The 21,175-nt window shown below is 32.1% G+C and overlaps 2 protein-coding genes across 5 annotated transcripts; one reads left to right on the forward strand and one right to left on the reverse strand.

Annotated features, from left to right (window-relative positions):
• Positions 1-8,088: 8,088 nt before the first annotated feature.
• On the forward strand, positions 8,089-11,479 carry LOC145101484 (U-box domain-containing protein 44-like). Its single transcript, XM_079038690.1, has 4 exons — positions 8,089-8,229; positions 8,316-9,415; positions 9,496-9,796; positions 9,906-11,479. Exons 2-4 carry the CDS (start codon positions 8,669-8,671, stop codon positions 11,345-11,347), a joined length of 2,490 nt encoding a protein of 829 aa, XP_078894816.1. The 5' UTR covers positions 8,089-8,229; positions 8,316-8,668; the 3' UTR covers positions 11,348-11,479.
• Positions 11,480-18,252: 6,773 nt separating this feature from the next.
• Positions 18,253-20,668, reverse strand: LOC145101485 (uncharacterized). Of its 4 annotated transcripts, none has more exons than XM_079038694.1 (7): positions 20,402-20,668; positions 19,979-20,051; positions 19,802-19,895; positions 19,561-19,698; positions 19,390-19,447; positions 18,802-19,281; positions 18,253-18,386 (listed from the first exon to the last, which is right to left on the reverse strand). In XM_079038694.1, exons 1-6 carry the CDS (start codon positions 20,432-20,434, stop codon positions 18,805-18,807), a joined length of 873 nt encoding a protein of 290 aa, XP_078894820.1. In that variant the 5' UTR covers positions 20,435-20,668; the 3' UTR covers positions 18,253-18,386; positions 18,802-18,804. The 4 variants fall into 4 exon arrangements, with proteins under 4 accessions (XP_078894820.1, XP_078894819.1, XP_078894818.1 ...); XM_079038693.1 differs by having other exon boundaries at positions 18,253-18,487; XM_079038692.1 differs by having other exon boundaries at positions 18,253-18,490.
• Positions 20,669-21,175: the final 507 nt, after the last annotated feature.

The following is a 21,175-nucleotide window of genomic DNA, read 5'->3' on the forward strand; positions in this document are numbered from 1 at the left end:
GCTTTTCACATGAAGATGATATTCCACGATTCGATCGAGGAACAAGAAATCATGCTTCACTTCCTCCACCTCCTCCAATTATTCTCCCTAACCCACAAGTTCAAAGGCTTGAAAAGTTCAAGATCACTCAAGCCCTTTTTGGCAAGTAAACATAAAGAAGGAAAGCCGGTGTGTGCACACGTCCTAGGGATGACGTCACACATTGATAGGTTAAGAATGTTGGGATCCGTTGTCTGTGAGGAAATGGCTGTTGATTGGGTTCTTCAGTCACTTCCTAACTCATATAGTGAGTTCGTAAGAGAGTACTATATGATAAACCGCGACATGACCCTTATAGATCTCACCTATATGCTTATTGGTGCTGAATCAAAAATGTTTTGGCGCAATAGAAAAGCAAAGTTGATTGGTGAATCTGCCTTCAAGACCTCTATGGATATGGACAATGGCAACGAAAGACATGTTATGATCGGAAAGTTTGATCATAAGAGAAAGGCAATGTCTGAATTAGTTCCATGTCATGTTCCAAAAGAGTCAATTTGCTTTTATTGCCAAGAGAAAGGGCATTGGAGACGAAGCTGCCCCATTTACCTAAGAGATCTAAGAGATGGGAGAGTCGAAACGTATGGCTCTAATATAGGTAAAATCCATTAGCTAACTCTTTTAAGCTTCTATTCTAGATTCTTAATACATAATGTGATAAGATTACAATTGATGTTTTGTAGGATCAAAGAAAAGAAAGGAAGCTTAAGGGAAGAAGTGAGCATAATCTAACCGTGAAGGAATGGATTTCGATCGCATTTCTCGAAAATTAGATTCTTGAGCTACTACTTAGAGTTAGAATTAGATTGCTAAGAAAGATGTATTAGCATAAGTTTTTCAATGAATTGCATTGTAAGGACAAATTTTTCCGCAATAAAATAAATTTTGATTTTATATTATTTATTTATCCTTGCAATGGCGTATATGAAAATTGATGTTTGAATGTTTCTATTATTAGCAATAATGGATTTGGTTCTTATTATGTTATTTGTGGAAATGTCGAAGAATTTACCAAATAAGGAAAGTTTCTCATCACCCAAGTTTCAATTGGACAGAAACTTGGAATCATGCAACTTGGTTGCACGATGAATGAGAAATTTCATATTTGGAAATTAGACTAATTCATTGACAAAGTGTCAAGTGAAGGACTAGGAGATCGAGTACACAAAGTTGCGTGTTGATCAAGTCCACCATAAGAATAACAAAAATATTCGTCATGATTTACTAAAGGTTTAGTAAATATGATTATACTTACAAGATTAAGTGTAATTCTGAATTGATTGAAAATGTTTAAATCAATAGCAGAACGAATAAGAAGAATCAAGTAGGCAGAAAGATAAAAGTTTCTCCATTCTAAGAAGAAAGGAGAGTAGCTTTTATGCTTTATGATAGGTCTTAATGATTAAGAACCATATCTCAATTGATCCTCTAAGTGAGTCTTAGTACAATTGTATGTTTAAGAAGAGGAATCAAGGATTGAAGAAATTGTTAAATCAAGAAGTCAATCATACTTCGTTCCAAAACAAGTCTTAAAGTTAAGATTGTGACATTGAGTGAAAAGTATTAAGCAGGTTTATAACATTCGTCAAATGTGGAAAGTTGTGATGTCTTGGATAAGACAAAGACCAACTAGGACCAATTTATGAAGAGTTTTGATAAAAGCTACACTAACTCTTGAATATTTGTTTGTCAAGAAATGTTTTGACAAGAGAATCTTATATGTCAAGAAGTCAGTGGGAGTCTTAATGGTCTTGAAAGGTTTCAAGAACAAATCAAATAAACCTTATCAATCATCGCTAGCACACGAGTTGAGGTTTACAACCTATCGTGTTGACATTATAATGTTTCTACGCTGTTCCAATTGAGTTAATTATGCATGTGAGTCCTATGAGTTCTCATTTGAATGTATAAAAGGCAAGGACCTTAATTAATGAAAGGTACATTGATAGGAAATGGTGAGCTGCTTCACTACTTGGAAGACATGGTGGGCATCTGTGCTACCATAGGGCAAGAAATCAAGATTAAGAAAGTTCGATCCATATGAGTTTGAATTTGTCGTAAACCTTGGTTTTGACAAATTCACATGGATAGGAACACGTACACCATTAAAATCTAAGTGTCATAAGATTCCCTCCTTCATGAAAATGATTGTGAGGAAATGCTTTCACTAAGAAAGATTTTAAGAAGATAGTGATTGTAAAATTGCATTCTCGAATTCGATTATGGTTACGGTATCCCTTTCCATGATTTGAATTGTGAGGTTTGGCAATTAGTATTAAGTGTTTAGACACACATATGAACTATCTAAGGCAAAGGTGTATAAGTTCAAGAAGCCTTGATAAAAGATTATCAAAGCATTAAGTATTAGACACATGGACTTAAGAAATTCAATAGGTATTGTTTTTCTGAAAGTTAAGATGTTTATGAATACATGTCGAAGCTAGTGGGAGCATAAGTGTTATGTTTTATAGTAATCATCATGATAGTGGGAGCATAAAAGTTATGATTGTATGATTATTATGGAAAGTATTGCAAGTTGGCAATATTAATTATAGAAAACAAGAGTTATACCTTGCAAAGTTGTAAGGATGGAATAGTTGTTTTGCTATAATTAAGGGAGAGAATATTATGCTTCATTTCAAATCTAAAGGCTTAGGTTGTGGAATGTTAATAACTTAGTCAAAGAAACATAGTGTGTTCTTAAAATTTCGATTATGATTACGGCATTCCTCTTCACAATTCGAATTTTTGAGAACATAGCAAATAAAATATTATGGTGGAAGATTGATAAAGTATCAAATCTTTATGTAAGACATTTTTCATTGTGTCCCATACGCTTCGGGTATAGGATTGATTGCATAGGCTATAATATTTGACCATTCTAGAATTTTCCAAATGTCTAGCGCATTTAGAGGGAAAAAGGACTAGAATCGGTTTTGACTAAAATAATTAAACAACTATCAAAGGACAATCCAAAGTTTGACGAGGATTGGTTGCTTGTGAGTAGTTGGAAGTATAGTATAGGAAAATATGGAAATGTTTCCATATTGGATGGACCATATCGACATTATTAAGAATGAGTTGTCATATGGAAAATATAGAAACGTTTCCATATTGGGAATTGAATATTGAAAATCTATGACTAGATTAGAAACTTTTATGCAAAAGGATGTTCAAAGAATGTACTTTGAGTGAGATACATCACGTATATGGAATTGTCTTGTAACAATCTCCGATAGAGGAATTTGTAATATCATTGGCAATAGTCTTTGTGACTTTGGTGCAGTGACATTACGAAAGGATCGTTGCATAGAATGTTAGAATCTAGCATATTCTATAAGTAGCAAGAATTTGATATTCTTTCACTTATGAAAAAGGATTTGGAGTTGTGAAATGAGAATGATAGGAAATGTGCTCAATTTGGTCTATTTCACAAAGTAAGAACCATAGGTAAACATTGTGTGCATGCTAAGAGCATGGGACAAGTGTAATAATTCAAGTAAGAAGTTGATTACCCGAAACGACAAATAATGAGTAATCGATATGGTGATAAATAAAAGGTGTTTTATTTATACTCAAAGGTTTGAGGCCATATGGGATTAGTGTTATTCTTGTGTTTCACTTTGCATGTTTTGACTTCCAGAATAATTTAATTGGTTAAGAATAGTCAAATTATTTAAACGGGCCACAGTCATTCATATGATTGGAAGTAGATATGAATGAAGACTGTCGTGAATTTGTGTGTGGATTGTCTAAAGAGCATTAGACATAAGCAAATGTTTGCTGCAACGTTCATGAGTGCTTACGAATATGATTTGAACATTGGATTAGACCCACGCTCACTTAGATCATTCCATGGATTGTGTCACGAGTGATTGGTGAGACGATAACATCTTATATTCTTGAAACCAAGATGTGTGAGTTGTATCTTGCGAATCGGTTTCACATTGATAATATGCAAACACACTAGTAACTTGGTGTTATAAAACATATTGTTGTGTGTGATTCGGTGAGTGAGTACAAGCAAACATTGTATCAAAGTTTATCCGTTCCTTTTATCCAAAGTAGGATAAAAGCGATATCTTTGGGCCCCTCGATGATTTAGTGATGACAAACGTAAATGCTCGGCCGGGCTAGGGCTAATTTGATTTGTTCAATTAGTCAGTCGTCATAAATCGGGAATCGAGAAATAGTACAAAGAGAATGATTGGAAATCGTGTCTCATACGATATCTAGAATGGAGGAATATATGATCCCTTATATAAGGACACGCGTATTTGATAAGATCAGAGTTGACAACGGCTTTGGAAAGCTACGATTGCAGATCAGGATCTGAAGTCATACGCATAATAGTTATTAGACTTATCCAAGTGGGAGACTGTTGGATTAGTGTCTAAGTCCATAACTATTTTGGTATGTACTTGACCCGATGGTGCATGGTCCTTTTGGGTTGCCTTCACCAAAGCAACTTGATAGGATGAATTTTGGAGAGAAAGGATTAAATATGATTTATTAATATGTTATGAGAATAATATATTAAAGGAGAAATCATATTGTTTAATTAATATTAGTCAAGAATTAATTAGTAATTAGTTTTGTGACTAAAAGAGATTAATTAAACTTAAGGGACTAAAATTGTAATTATAAGATAATTGCAATTTGGGCTATGGATTGTCTTAAATTAAGGAGTGGACAAATTCTATGGGGAAACCCATAAGGAAATCGTCCAAGGCCTTAATTAAAGGAGTCTATGGGTTGCTTAGGGCTTAAGCATCCAAATTAGGGTTTTCTTGTTAGATAACCCTAATAGCCTCACTATAAATAGACCCCTTAAGGACCAAAAACGTGGCTAAGCTTGGTTCTAGGGTTTCACACGTTTTTGGGCAGCCTCCATCCTCTCTCCTCTTCATCCTCTTGCTTATGGTGTTTGTGAACCATTAGAGGAGTGAAATTTGTGACGCCAAGCTGTCTAAAGTCAATACAAGGAGATTTAGGATTGTTATTGCTACATAACAATCAAGGTAACATCTTAAACCTATTCTCATGTTAATATGATTACTTGTATGCTAGAATTAGGGTTTATAGTCTTGGATAACTTGCATGTACAATAGAGAAACCTAGATCCAAGCATTAGGGTTTGTATGACCACATAGGATGTTCTTAGGACCAAAACCCATCAAAAAGTCCGTAAAAAATCCATAACTTCTTCATCCGGTGTCCGTTATCGTCAGACTTTTTATCGTTGCGCTACTGTTGTTGAGATCTTCGATTCTCATTTAGGTTGTTTCGGCCAAAAATCCCTCGATCTCTACTTCGAGTTTTTAGCTAACTACCGTTGTCACGAAACTTAGAAAAATCATAACTTCCTCATACGAAGTCGGATTTTGACGTTCTTTTTATGCACGTTCACAGGCTAGTACAATCTACGACTTTCGTTTAGATACCCAAGGCTAAAAGTATTTTATTGAAATTTCTCTTTTTACGTTTGTTAGTGTTTTACCGGTGTTGGCACAAATTTTTGATTGGTCATAACTTCTTCGTTATAACTTAGATTTTAGTGTTCTCTATATTTCTGAAAACCTTGACACGATAACTATAATTTTAGTCAACCTAATAGAAATTTTTGAACATTCTATTTTTGACGCTAATTTCATTACATCAAAAGAGATTACAATTCTTGACTTTTTAGGTCATTACATTGATTCGAAATATCGGGTTGTCACAGCTGATAGGTTTTTTTTTGGTGATTATTCCCTTCCAGATCTTGAAACCAACAAGGAACTCCGAAGATGTAACGTGATCGATGAGGTTTCTGTTGGTCATAGCTCAACGTCTTTGTCGCAGGAACGACGGTTTCAGATGGTGGTTTCAGAGTTAGAGTCTTTGTTGTTTGCAGATGACCAAATACACAAAATCCTAGCTCTTTAAATATCGATTTGTCTTCCTGATCAAAGGTTGGTGGTAGCGGAGAAAATGGGGGTTGAAGATGAAAACCCTAAGCGGAGTGTTCATGGGGTTTGAACTGTGGTGGTAGTATTTTGACATGTGTTGGTGGTAGAAAGGCAGTGGTGGTGATGTTAAAAGGAGGCAGCAAAATGTGTGGCACTAGCAACATTCAAATCAAATGTGTTCTGATCGGTGATGGCGGGATTTTAGAAGCATTCATGAGGTGGTGGTAATGACGGTTGTTGCCGGAAAATTAATGTTGGTGGTGGTGTTGAACTGGTGGCAGGTGATGTTGGTGGTGGTCCGAAAAATTAGGCTTGAATTCATCAGATTTTTTTCATATTCTCTTGTTCTTGGCTCGTGGGGGTGTTGATATGTGATGGTGGTGGTGGTCTGATGGTGGTTTGCTAGCGTTCCAATGGTGGTCCGATAACTGCTTTGGGGGTGTTCCCAAGTCTCCGGTGACTTGCTCCGGTGAAGTAAAGAGATCAAGTGAGAGAGGGTATAAATTATGGGGTAGTGGTAGGGTATTTTTTTGTCTTTTTAAAAAAAATTATTTAGAAAATTGATAGAGTAATTAAAAAAAAAGGGGGGGGGGGGGATTGGAAAACACCAAGGGTAAATTTGTCTTTATAAGAAGTTTAAAATTTTGAACCAAAGTCACACCAAAATCAAACTTTTGGATCACTGGTGCTAGTCCAAACTTTTTTGGACCAAAGTGACAATTTTTTATATAATGTATGTTTAAAAACGACTAATTAATAAGTAAGTTTATAGAACATTTTTGATAGATGAAGATATATTAGTTATTTTTATTTAAAAATGCTATTGGAATAATGTATGTTTAAAAATGATTAATTAAATAAATGAGTTTATAGAACATTTTCGATAGTTTTTTTTTTGGGGAAAGGCAAGAAAATTTTATAAAAAACAGACTAGCAAGATGTTAAACAAAATCACATATTACAAGCCAAACGAAGAGAAAAACACAACACTAAACTATGTCTTTTAGCTCTATATTTCATCTAGTTAAACACCAAGACTTGAATGTCATCCGTAACTTTTTGTGGAGTGCACTTTGAATTTATGAAAATAACTGCATTTTTGCATTCCAAACGCTCCATAACATGGTAAAAATAAAAGCTAACATGAGCTTCAATAATTGTTTATTCCCACAAACCTCTTTAAGCAACCTCTTTAGCTACCTCAAACGACTCGAAACAAGCCGGAAAGGCACCACTCCACGAAACAAGTCAATTCCAAATCTCACGAGCAAACGAGTTATTGAAGAACACATGATCAATGTTCTCCTCCAAATTGTCGAAGGAACATAAACTAGAGAAGGCATACAAACCTTTCATAGTAAGATTCGATGCAAGAGAAATTCGATTTTTGAAAAGCCTCCATGACAAGCAAGAAACTTTTGAAGGAACCCAATTGCATTAGGAAAAGCTATCAATACAAGAATCGCAATCTTTTCCAATCATACTAGGATATAAATTTTAGGGAAGAACTCCTTAAGTGTAACTTTCCTCTTTATTTATCTTTCCAAAAGAAAGTATGATCATAACTATGCACCACTCCCTCAAGACATATATCATTATCAAGTAATTCATTCTTACTAGATGCAATATTAAGCCAAGTAACATAGTTGAACCATTGCAATACTCTTAAAAAAAAGAGAAAATTAAATTGCTTCTTACCATTTATGTCTACAAATTTCCTACCCACTAACATTATTACAAGTGTCATCTTTCCATATTTTTTTAACTATCTCATTAAGATTATATTAGGAATATATCAAATTAAATTAAACTGAATGATGGAATGATGACACATGTCAAAATATTAATAGGTAGGAATATTTGTAAGCATAAAAAATAGAAAAAAAAAATAGAAGATAATTTAATTTCTCAAAAAATATATATATACAACAGTTTGATTATTTTAAAAAAAAAAAAAAAAAAAGAACCTTTTTTACCGGATGAAATCGAGTGAAAAGACAAAACCAAAAATTAGATCCATCTTTCATACTAAAAAGTATTATATTTTTTATAAGCTATTGCCTATTGGAAGCATCCTATAAAATCAAACAGGCGATGATTGCAAGTTCACAAGTACCAACAATGGTAATGGTGTTGAGTCCAATCCATTGTTAGTTGTTACCAACCCCAGCACGATTTAAATACTCCCGGCCATCGGCATCAGCCGCCGTCCCCTCCATTTTCATACGCCAGTTTGAAGGTTTTGTTTTTTCTCATTTGTCTTTCCCTCAGCCCTCAGGTCACGTCATTTGGAAGTTTCTACTCATTCTTTCTTTATGGTTATAGCTTTTTCTTTCATCTTCAACGTAACTAGTTGGAAAATGAACCCCGAAGACGAAGTCAACCTCCACGCATCTCCTTTTTCCTTCCTTCAATCATCTGTCAAACAACCAAACTTTGTATTTCACGTTTGGGAGACCCGACAAAACACCAACAATTCAAGAATTTTTTGGGTTCCAACAATCATGGTTCGTTGCTCACCAACTGTTCGCCGAATTGTCTAAAAGAAATGGAACACTTTCTTGATTCAAATATTGGATAATTCCGATACTGTCATCTCTTATCCCAGGTCTTCTCTTCACTTTGTGTGTGTAAGCTTTCTTTACTTGTGATTGCTTTTCGTCTGCTGGGTTCTTCAAATGGAGGGTAAAAGCCTCTCTGTTATTGTTCCCGACGCTGATGAGGCAAGTAGCAGTGTAACAAAAGATTCCGAAACTCTGTCAGAACTCTCTCACTCTACACGTAAATTAGGTGTAATTCTCAATGAATTTAAAGAAAACAAGATCATGGAGACATCTCCCATTAGAAAAGCTGTTGACTCTCTTGAAACAGAGCTACAAAGGGCTAAGGCTTTGGTTGCAAGTCCCCTTTATTCATCTTCACCAAACAAGCGAATTGAAGAGATCACAGAAAATCTTGGCAGATCAATAGGCCTTGTGCTGTTTGCTAGTCATGATGTTTCTTTGACTGGTAAAGAAAAACTTGAAACTTTAAGGAGAGAGATGATGAGTGTTGCACAGTTCAGTGCTGCAAGTTCTGATAGTAAATCAGACTTTCTTGATGATGTTGAAACAGAAGAAAACGAGGAAGATGATGAAGAGGAGGAGAATGTTGTTGGAGAGATAGTTGAAGAGGAAAAAGTTGTTTCATGTTCTACTGTTGAAGATATCGTTTTGTACCTCAAGTGTGGAGATGATGAACAGCTAAAACTTGCACTTTTTGCTTTGGACACGTTAATAAAGGATCATAAAGCTACAAATGAATGGATTGATTCTGAAGGAATTGTCCCAATTCTTTTCAATAGGTTAACTTCAGCAAAACCACTTAATCGCTTGAGTATCATTCAAAATCTGAGATCCCTTGTTGCACAAAATGATGGTATTAAGGTATGTATCTTCTTTCTTTCACTTCTAGTGTGTGTATGTGTGTGTGTAACTGTGTGTTTTACCGGTCAAATAACGTGCAGAGCAAGATGACAGAGGTAGAGTATTTGTCAGCACTGGTCAAATCTTTGACTCGTGAAGAGGAAGAACAGAAAGAAGCAGTAAGCTTGTTATCATCTCTTTCTGATGTTTCTGATGTGAGAAGAAGAATTGGAAGAATTCAAGGATGCATAGTTATGTTAGTTGCTATTTTCAATGGTGAAGATCAAACAGCTTCACAAGATGCAGGAAGATTGTTAGCTGCTTTATCGAGCAATACCCAGAATGCCCTTCATATGGCAGAAGCTGGTTACTTTAAGCCTTTAATTAAGTATTTAACAGAAGGTAACTTCATCAAAGATTCAAAGCCTTTTACTTGATGTGTTATTTACTTATTTATTTCCAAGATTTCAAACCCATTAATAAAAATGATTAATTTGATAAATTCTTGCAGGATCTGACATGAGTAAAATTCTCATGGCAACTGCAATTTCAAGAATGGAACTTAGAGATCAAACCATGGCTTCAATTGGAGAAGATGGTGCAATTCCACCTTTAGTTAAAATGTTCAAAGAAGGAAAACTTGAATCAAAACTCTCATCTTTAAGTGCCTTACAAAATTTATCCACATTAAAAGAAAACACACGAAGATTAATAAATTCCGGAATTGTCCCTTCACTACTTCAACTCATGTTTTCTGTAACATCTGTTCTCATGACACTTCGCGAACCAGCTTCAGCCATTCTTGCAAGAATTGCAAAGTCAGACTCCATGTTAGTCAACCATGGAATTGCCCTTCAAATGTTCTCACTTTTGAATCTTTCAAGTCCCATTATCCAACACCACCTTCTAGAAGCTCTAAACAGCATTGCATCTCATTCTACTGCTTCAAAAGTCAGAAGAAAAATGAAGGAAAACGGATCAATTCAACTTCTTTTACCTTTTCTTGATCAAACTAATCCCAAAACAAGAACAGGTGCCTTCAATTTGATTTACACTTTATCTAAGGAATTATCCGATGAACTTACAGAACAATTAGGAGAAACTCATCTTATAATCATTGTAAACATTCTATCATCTTCAACATCCGAATCCGAAAAAGCTACAGCTGCTGGAATCCTGAGTAATCTTCCTGTTAATGACAAAAAAGCTACAGAGATACTCAAAAAGGCTAACTTACTACCTGTTCTTGTGTCCATTTGTTCAAAGCAAACAACTTTATCATCCCATTTGTTTGAAAACATCGCGGGTATACTCATTAGATTTACAATCACATCTGATGTGAAATTACAACTTTACTCAGCTGAAAATAAAGTAATCCCAGTTCTGATAAAGCTCTTATCAGAAGGGTCGATAGTTTCCAAAAGCAGAGCTGCAATCTCACTAGCACAGTTATCAAGAAACAGTTTAAATCTGAGAAGGGCAAAAATGTCAAGATGGTTATGTGTTCCTCCATCTGTGGAATCCTTCTGTGAAGTTCATAATGGTTACTGTTTTGTGAAGAGCAGTTTTTGTTTAGTGAAAGCAGGTGGTGTTCCTTTATTGATACAAGTCTTGAAAGGTAATGAAAGGGAAGGTGATGAAAATGTACTTGATGCTTTATCGAATCTTTTGCAAGAAGAGATATGGGAAAATGGGTGTGGGTTTATTGAGAAATTGGGTGGGATTGAAGCTGTTATAAAAGTTATGGAATTGGGGAGTTTAAAAACGAAAGAAAAAGCAGTTTGGATTTTGGAGAGAGTTTTTAGGGTTGAAGAGTATAGAGTTAAGTATGGGGAATCTGCTCAAGTGGTGTTGATTGATGTTGCACAAAATGGAGATTTGCAGTTGAAACCAATTGTGGCAAAGTTGTTGGCTCAACTTGAACTCTTGCAGGTTCAATCTAGTTATTTTTGATTTTTGATTTTTGGAATATTTTGTTTTGTGAAAATCATTTTTTTGGGTTCTTGATTTTGTATAAAAAGGATGTGTTACTATATTAATTGTATTGTACAAATATATGAAAATGAAAATTGTGTTGATTCAGAAGTTTGGTAATAGAAAGATGTTGGATTTTTTTGGAGCCTAATTTTCTATCTAATTATAAAAATATCTTTCAAATACAAAAGCATTTTTCACTGTTATAGATGGGTAAAATTTTGAAAGTTTAATGCTATAATAAGAAAAAAAAGTAAAGGTATAATGTTATAATTGGGTAGATTTTTAAAAGTATAATGCCTTGATAAGAAAAAAAAAATGGAAAGTATAGTGCTATGATAGGAAAAAATGAAAGTAGGATGCTATTAAAAGTCTTGCATTTAGCCTTGAAGTATATGACCAAAAAAAAAGTTTGAATACCTTATAACTTAAAAGTCTTAAGTTTTGTGCTATGAATAACTTGTATTTATATTCAAATTCCAAGATTCCTGTTTATTGTTTAAATATGTGGATGTTGAAATTTGAATTTGCGTATAATTTTAATACATCGAAAGCAAATGTTGGAAGTCAATATTTGAATTCAAATCCCTTGAACACTACTTTAATTTGAATAAGATATAGAATGGCATACGGGAATCTTTTTGAAGTTGAATTTGATACTTATGCTTTCCATAAAATAATAAAGATTGATCTGATTGATTGGACTAAAAAATGTCAAGCTGATTAAATCGGGTCATTCTAAATACATGAATCCAATTCCATTTACACGACGAATTGATTGACTTGATATATTACAGTTAGCAATTTAACCACTTTTAATATATTAAATTAATTTTCCCTCGTCAAAATCACTTATTTAAAATTGATGATGATGTGATTTTTTCATTTATATTAAATACCCTTATATTTATATTGATTTTCTTATGCTTTCTAAATCTTTAGTTTATATATATATATATATATATATATATATATATATATATATATATATATATATATATATATATATATATATATATATATATATATATATATATATATATAGGTTCTATGGAAAACAAAAAAACCCTAAAACTCATAAAAATGCATAAAAAAAACTTAGAGATCACAAAAAAAATTTTGAATCGCAGGTTTTTGTTAAAATTCGCTGAAAAAAAATCAATTTTTTTTTTGTAAAACAAATTTTTTTCACCGATTTTGTATAAAAAGCTGCGCTTTGGAAAACCTAAAAATCATAAAAATGCATAAAAAAATACTTAGAGAGCACAAAACTTTTTTTTGAAATTTTTTTTGAAAAAAGCGCAGTTTTTTATACAAAATCGGTGAAAAAAATTTTGAAAAAAAAATTGTTTTACAAAAAAAAAATTGATCTTTTTTTCAGCGAATTTTAACAAAAACCTGCGATTCAAATTTTTTTTATGATCTCTAAGTATTTTTTATGCATTTTTATGAGTTTTAGGGTTTTTTTGTTTTCCATAGAACCTATATATATATATATATATATATATATATATATATATATATATATATATATATATATATAACTATTTGCTAAATTAAAAAAAAAACAATTTTTTTATTTATAGAGATCTTAATAATTATAAATAACAAAACATAAACTTGATTTTATTAATTATCAGATATTATAACTGTAGAATTGTTATAATTACTGTGTGTTGCAAATGGAGAATTGTAGGAATTCAGACGAGCAGCATAAACAGGTTCCCATCCAGCAGATTGTGATGATCTGTTATGTCGATGACATAACCTAAAAGTATTTGCCACATTTTGCATCCAATCCATCAATTCTTGACGAGAATTGAAAACCTGACAATTATATTATTATCAGTAGCTAACAAATGCATCAATGCTAACATTACTGTAACAATATACTAATAAATTTATACCTTATCCGTTTTGAATAGTGATGTGTCATCGAAGAAATAATTACTTTCATTCAAACTTTCGTTTTCATCTGCTTCATTTGTGTCCATTGGATGGATATCCGTTTCGAATGACGATCTGTCTTCGAAAAAATAGTTACTTACATTCAAGCTATTATTTTCATCTACTTCATTTGTCTCTATTGGATAAATATCATCTTTCTAAACATAACACAGAGAAAAAACATACATTTAACAACAATACAATAAAAAATAAGAAAGGTTAAGTACAAATACCTCATAATATGTGTCACCCATCCATTTTTTCCAACTTGCCATTTAATAAAATCTATATTTATAACAAATATTGTATATTTGCTTTTAATGAAAGTTACTTTCAAAATGACATTGCAAGTCGCTTTCAGTTTAACAAATAAGAAATATCAATTGTCTATATAAAGAAAGAAATTGAAACCAAATTTTCATTTTTATCCCTTCTATTTTTGTTAATGTTTCATAGTTTATATTTCTTATTTAACAAATTAATTTTTTTTTATTAATATTTAATAATATTTAATAATATTCATTATTACTCTTCTTGTAAATGTATTCATGAGATCATTTTAATTATACAACTTTTATGATTAAATAATATGTTTCTATTTGTTACTTTTCAAAATTAATAAAGTTTCAAGGTGGGTTTAAGATATAAATTAAAAAAATCTAGGGTTTTTTCTAAAACTACAATGTAAACTGGAGGTATAAAATTGTAATATTACATTTTGTCGATAGATTGATTGACACACATTTTGACACGATAATTGAAATGATATATGTCAGTTGCCATTTTTAATTTATTAAATTGAATAGATGTTGCTAGAATGAGTTAAAAATAGATGTTGCTAGAACGAGTTAATAGCGATTCTTTTATTATTTTTTAGGTTTTTTAATACACATTAAATTATGATTAATTTACTTAATTTTACTTAAATAAATGTTGTTAGCAATGGGTTAGAAAAGTTATAAATTGGTCGGTCGTTAATAATACGAATTTTGAAAATAATAAAATATATTATTAACATTTTGATGAAAAATAAATTTACTGAAAATGGTTAGAATACATAGTAATACTAAAAATAAAATATAGAGCCTTAACGTTTTAATTGATATTATTTTGAAAATATTTATAAGACTAATTGTATAGTTTTTCCAGATCTATATATATTTTTAAGAAAATAAACCAATACTAGCCTATATAATAATAATGAAATTGCAAACCGTATAATTATTAAGATTAAGTTTTCATCTATATATTTGAAATAGATAATAATGAAATTATTGGAATTCGAAAGAACAAAAAGGGTGTGTTTTGTAATTTATATCTAAGTGAAAGGGATTAAATTAGAAAAGACAGAAAAACAATTGAAATAATGTGAAATGACAAAAGTGATGGGACTGTTTATGCAGTAATCAAATCAATACTCTAATGCTATGGGTATGGTTAACACCAATCTACTCAAAAAGTAAAGCCACGTCAGCGTTACATCACTTTCACTACCAACCTACTATCAACCCGCTGACACATCACCTTCACTACTAACCTACTATCAACCCACTAAGGCACTAACCCTTAGAAATGATTACCACTCCACATCATTTTTTTCTTTTTTATATTTTTGAATAATATTAAATTAAATTAAAAAACAATTCAAATAAAACACACATTAAAAACATTAAATTAAAAAACATTGCATTAATTTTTAAACACACAAACTTAAATCCTACAATATTTAAAAAACAACAATAAAAAAATCCTAAATTACTTATTTTTCCTAAAATACTTAAATGACAAAAAAAATCCTAAATTACTTATTTATCATAATTTACTTAAAAAAACAGCACAACAACTAAAACATAAATATAAGAACCTAATCCGCATACTTAGCACGGACACGTTGTTGGATTTTGATAAATGTCACGAGATTTTCGGGGTCGAGATCCGATAGGGGTTTCGAGTTTATGATTTGAAGATCAGTAAGAGCGATTTTTTGGCGACGAGCTTCCTCCGTAGATTCGTATTTTTTTCTAGAAAACTTAAAGTTTTATCTATTGATTCCACAAGCCTGTCGTCGCTAGTTGCGGTTGCTTTCCCGCTTGAAGACGCCGCCCGTTTTGCTTTGTCCCTTCCCAGTGGTCGACAGAGTTGGACTTCAGGTGGGCCGTCTCCCTTGGCAACATCGACGTCATCATTGAGGTCTAACCCAAAACCCGTGTCCGATTCAGAAGTTTTTGCTCTTTTGTTGGAGCCGGTGGTCGAGTCTGAATGCGATGTCTCCGGATTAAGGACCCATTTTGGACCTTGACGGCAAACTTCCCATGCTTTTTGGTGACCAAATGGTTTACCGTTGTTGGTCACTTTGAATTGGTTGCACGCGGTTGATAAAATGTTGAAAATCGTTGGAAGCACTTTTATGCATATTTTTTAGATTTTCAAATATGTCATTAAACTTTGTGCAAATCACGCAAAGATCACACCATTTTCCGTTGACCGCGTCGTAGGACCGATCCGTTTTCCTTCCAAGTAGCGTGTGAAAGTGATCCAAAACACGATTCCAAAAACTTTCTTCAGTTTGCGTGTTGCCTCTTCTCGAATCACAGGATATGAAAATCCAAGTTGTTGCTAAAGCTTCTTCCTCTTCTTCGTTCCAAGCCGTTGCTTTCTTTTTCCATTTTCCTTTTGGTTGCCTTCTTCGGGATGATTGTGGTGTTTCTTGGACAAGTACATCGTCGTTGTCGAGGTTCACGGTTTGGGATTGAGATAATGGGACTTGAGACGATTGAGTTTGGAATTATGGAGAAGCTTGTTGTTGAAAACCTTGGAATTGGGGAATGAATTGTGGTCGTTGTTGTTGGAAGATTTGTGGGTTGTAGAGAAGGTTAGTGAATAAAGGTTGTTGTTGGATTGAAGAATTCAACAATTGCATTTAAGCTTGATAATCATTAGGAGTGTTTGGAGTGGCTGGAGTATTTTGGTTGGGATCCATTTTTTTGAAGAAAAGTGAAAGAAAGTACAAGTATTTTTTTTGATTTGGAAGTGTAAGTGTGAAAGTGTTGGTAAAAGTGTATTATATATATATATATATATATATATATATATATATATATATATATATATATATATACCCTTAAGGGTATATAAGCTTAGGTACCCAAACTCATTATACTACGTCGTTTTGTATCATATAATACGTTCTAATTGTCCAATGTTTTTATAATTCAACTTCTAACTTGATTTACTTTCAAGATTTTATAATTTACACATTTATCTTCATCTTACATAATTTCCATTTTCAACTAAAATATATATAGCCTAGTAGGTGTTCGGCAAAAATATGTGATGTAAGAGAATGATAATAGTGAAATGTCGAATATCTTGAAAGCAAATCAAGTTAGGGTTGAAGTTTAACAATATTATAATAATTAGGTGTGAGACACATGTATTACATGGGTTTATTTAAAAAAATTAAATATGAAATTTTAACAATTTGAGAAGTTTGAATTTATAAGAAAAATAAGAAAAAATTTAAATTATTAAATTAATGAGACTTTAATACATTGAATACATTACATATATAAATCATTTCTAATAAATACCTTACATATATATTACCTTACATATTAAATGTGAAATTTTAATTTAATAAAATGAAAATTATAATAAAATGACAAGTGGAAAATAAAAATTCAAAAAATCTAGAAAATGACATGTATCCAAATAAAGGAGAAGAGGACATGTGGCAAAAAAACTTTCATTTATTAAAGAGGGTATATATATATATATATATATATATATATATATATATATATACTAGGTGTGAGACCCATGTATCACATGAGTTTATTTAAAAAAAAAAATATAAAATTCAAAATATTTGAGAAGTTTGAATTTATAAGAAAAGTGAGAATTAAATTATAAAAATTAAAGTGTTTTTTTCTCTTTTAAATTTAAACAAATAATTTAAATAAATAAATAAAGAAAATTAATGAAACTTTAATTTAGTAATTTTGAAATTAAAAGGAAAGTCCATTAATGAAATTGATATGCATTTATTATTAGATTAAATAATATTTGACATTTAATAAAATAGAAAAACAATAAAATGACAAGTGGAATAAAAATTAATTTAAAATTACCATAAAATTATATGTGACAAATTGAATGAGAGTATGACAAATGGCAAAAAAACCTTCATTTATTAGAGTAGAATATATCAAACAAAGCAACGTATTATGGTGTGTTTGGGTACCTAGGCTTATATACCCATAAGGGTATATTCACTTTTACCATATATATATATATATATATATATATATATATATATATATATATATATATATATATATATATATATATATATATATATAGAGAGAGAGAGAGAGAGAGAGAGAGAGAGAGAGAAAAGATGTTATTTAAATTTAAAATTAATTTTTTTTTGTTTAAGATGCAAACGGTCAAAAAAAGATACGTTATATATATATATATATATATATATATATATATATATATATATATATATATATATATATATATATATATATATATATAAGTCATTATTAGGTTAAACGGTATCGATATGCAGTGGCTACGCGTGGGGGTTACGTGGCAAGGCCACCTACGCGTGAACACCGCCCCAGGCGCGCGTAGGTGCCTTGTGGCGTAGTGGGGTTCACGGACGAAGACAACCAATCAGAAGGGGAAAGAGAGTATATATATATAAGTCATTGCTAATATAATATGTAAATGTCTTTCAATTTCATAAAGTCAATTCAAACCATAAAATAAAATCATAGCCAAAATAAAATCATAACTAGAATGTCATCTAGTACTAAGCATTAAACCGAAATATGAAAACAAGATAATTCCCTGCAGTGTCACTTCTTGCTAAACTACATTCAATGGCTCAACAATCCAATCCACAAGAGTGTACAAGGCCAAGGATATGCATAAACAGTTCACAAGACTGTATTTGAGATAAATCACACAGCTAACAGTTACAAAGACGCATCATGGGAGCTCACTTGCATTGCATGTAAAACATATCCAAGACCACACCGTTTTACTTTTAGTAAAGAATCTGAAAATTACATTTGCTTGAATATGTAACGTGATGCGAGTTATATTCAAAAAGTATTTATTTTCTTCTTTCTGATTCCACAAGATCTTCGATAAATCAATCTACTAATAACACAGAAAGTTGTTGATTTAACATTTCAGTTTGCTCCCAAGATATATATATATATATATATATATATATATATATATATATATATATATATATATATATATATATATATATATATATATATATATATATATATATAGCTACTACCTACTACCTACATGGGTACTGTAAAAGGGCCTTCTGATCCAAAATACAACAATGGATAAATGCCCTTTCAATACACCAACATGGATAAAAAAAAAAAAAAACAGAAAATTTAGAGTAAATATTTATAAGAAAAGAACATATGGAAAATTTGGTATTTTACCAATTATTCTTCATCATAATCTTCATCTTCCTCATCCAACCTTGAGTTGATTTGTCCAAGATTTCCTGTGTCAATCACCATCCTGTCCATTTCCGAAAGCGATGTCCCAAGATAATCTTCGTTTTTAACTTCAGCCGCCTCTGAGCCACCATCACCACCACCAGGAACTGACTCTGGCGGCGGCGGTGGTGGTGGTGGTGGTGCTCCTCCGTCTAACCCATCAGATGCTTTCTCCATGTTCTCATCAACCCCAGCATTCAAATCAAAGTCCCGACCACCATCACTGATCGCAGTGGTGGCAGCAGTGGCGGCAGCGGCAGTGGTGGTGGTGGTGGTTGGTGGAATCAATGGCGTGCAGGATTCAAGTTCAATATCTGTTTGGGGAGCCTCTCTATCTGCTAAGCTTCTCCCCCGGCCCCTGCCCCTTCCTCTACCCCGCCCTCTCCCCCTACCATTGCTGCCTGTTTGCCTTGCTTCATTCTAAAACAAAATGAGTAAAACATTTCAAATTAAGTATTAAATAAATAGATACAAAAAGGGTATATACAATTACAAATTATGGAAAAAAGAGAGGGTTTTAGTTTTTACCATCCTGTTTCTTTTCAACTCTTCATCACTTTCATTTGTTTCATCAGCAGCAATCTTCCTGTGAAAAGAAAAATCAATGTTTAATTATTTATCAGTTTAGTAATTAGTATTTCAATTGGCAATTTGGCATTGAATAAATAATCTGAAAATGGATTTATGAAAGTAGCTTACTTCCTCTTTACCATGGTACGATCATCACCAGAACCAACAGCACCACCAGCAGCAGCATCAGAATGGCCATAGTCAGGGACCTTGCTCACAACTTCCCTCAGAAAATCAAATACATTGTAGCTTTGTACACAGTGCTTTCTGAACTCAACAAATCCATGTGTTTTAAGTTTAACAAGTTAACAAAAAGATCAATGCATTTTCAGAAATGGTTTGGTTGGAAGTTAGAAGGAGGAGGACTTACAAATGCAGTGAGTTAACAGTTTTTGCACCTCTGCGTAGAGTTATATCATATGTTCTATCACAAAGGTCTTGCAGAAACAACTCCAAAGCTTTTGCTGAATAAACGATATTACAAAAGAATAACAAGTAAGAACAATTCAAAAGCTTTTGCTAGTAAACGCTTATACTAGAAACTTACAAACTAAAACTGGAACAGCCATGGCGATTTTTCCAACATCTTCATCAGCTTGCATTATCTTTTTGATCCGAGCCTGCAGCATATAATACAATCACTCTAAAATATCAGATTACATCCTGCAAATACTTAAAGAAACCAAATGATTTTCTGATGTTAATTTACACCAACAACAATATTCCTTTTGCGCTAGGTCATTTTCTTTTCTTGCGAAGGCTGTGAATCCATATCAAGTGAAGTTAAAAACATGTCAAAAACAACAATTATGATTATGACATCAGTAATCCCAAAGCGAAGTAAAGATCTTCCATAGGAATAAGCTACGATTATAGCATCTTCAATACCACACATACTACAAATACTAGACACCTAAAGCGCATGCTTATTATGTGAAATGGCATAAAACCTTGAAAGAGGAAAACTTACAGCAGGGAAACGCGTATCGAGCTTCTTCTTCATGGCGTTAATACACCAATAAACACAATTTGAAGAATTAATTTAAGAGGAAATTCAACAAAAGGGCGCGTGGGAGCAGATCTGATCTCGAAGAATCACAGTGGCGGAGAAGTCTCTGCGTTGCAGATCTGGTTCGTAGTTTGGATCAAATTCGAGTTACGACCAGTAATTTCACAGATCCGTAAAGGCTCGAGTTTGGAGAACATCAGAAAAAGGTTGACAAAAGATATGAAAGAAAAGAAAGAAAAGGATGATAATGTTTTTAATTATATTAATTTTTATTTTTATTTTAGAATATTCTAAAAATAACTTTGGAACTTTTTATGTTATAATTTTCTTTCATGATAAAGAATCGATTACAAGTTACCAACAAAATAATTTATTTTTAAGTGCCTAATAAGTCAATTGATTACGGTTACCATTTACCAACAAATTAATCTATTTTTAAATCTATTTTCTATTTTAATAAAACAATAGTTTTATTTTTCTTTTAATATGTGTTATCTTATGGGATAATGACTTAAAAGGGTAATATATTTTTTGATTTGTACACATTTGGTCACTGAATTTTTTTTTTCGTCTACATTTACCCCTTCAACTTGTTAAACTGTACACATTCAGTCCTTATGACTGGTTACTCCAGGTTAGCCGGTAAAAATGACTTAATAGAGTAATATATTTCTCATTTTGTATACATTTAGTCCTTAATATTTTTGTACACATTTAGTCCTTAATATTTTTTTG

Source organism: Lactuca serriola, chromosome 4 (genome assembly GCF_051521515.1).
Source record: "Lactuca serriola cultivar US96UC23 chromosome 4, Lser_US96UC23_V15, whole genome shotgun sequence".
NCBI lineage: Eukaryota > Viridiplantae > Streptophyta > Magnoliopsida > Asterales > Asteraceae > Lactuca > Lactuca serriola.

Coding starts and splice junctions, on each gene's coding strand:
- LOC145101484 (XM_079038690.1), top strand. CDS start 8,669: ATGGAGGGTAAAAGCCTCTCTGTTATTGTTCCCGACGCTGATGAGGCA. Junction 9,416..9,495: donor CACAAAATGATGGTATTAAG/GTATGTATCTTC, acceptor AATAACGTGCAG/AGCAAGATGACAGAGGTAGA. Junction 9,797..9,905: donor AATTAAGTATTTAACAGAAG/GTAACTTCATCA, acceptor AAATTCTTGCAG/GATCTGACATGAGTAAAATT.
- LOC145101485 (XM_079038694.1), bottom strand. CDS start 20,434: ATGAAGAAGAAGCTCGATACGCGTTTCCCTGCT. Junction 20,052..20,401: donor TCGATACGCGTTTCCCTGCT/GTAAGTTTTCCT, acceptor TATATGCTGCAG/GCTCGGATCAAAAAGATAAT. Junction 19,896..19,978: donor GGCTGTTCCAGTTTTAGTTT/GTAAGTTTCTAG, acceptor TCGTTTATTCAG/CAAAAGCTTTGGAGTTGTTT.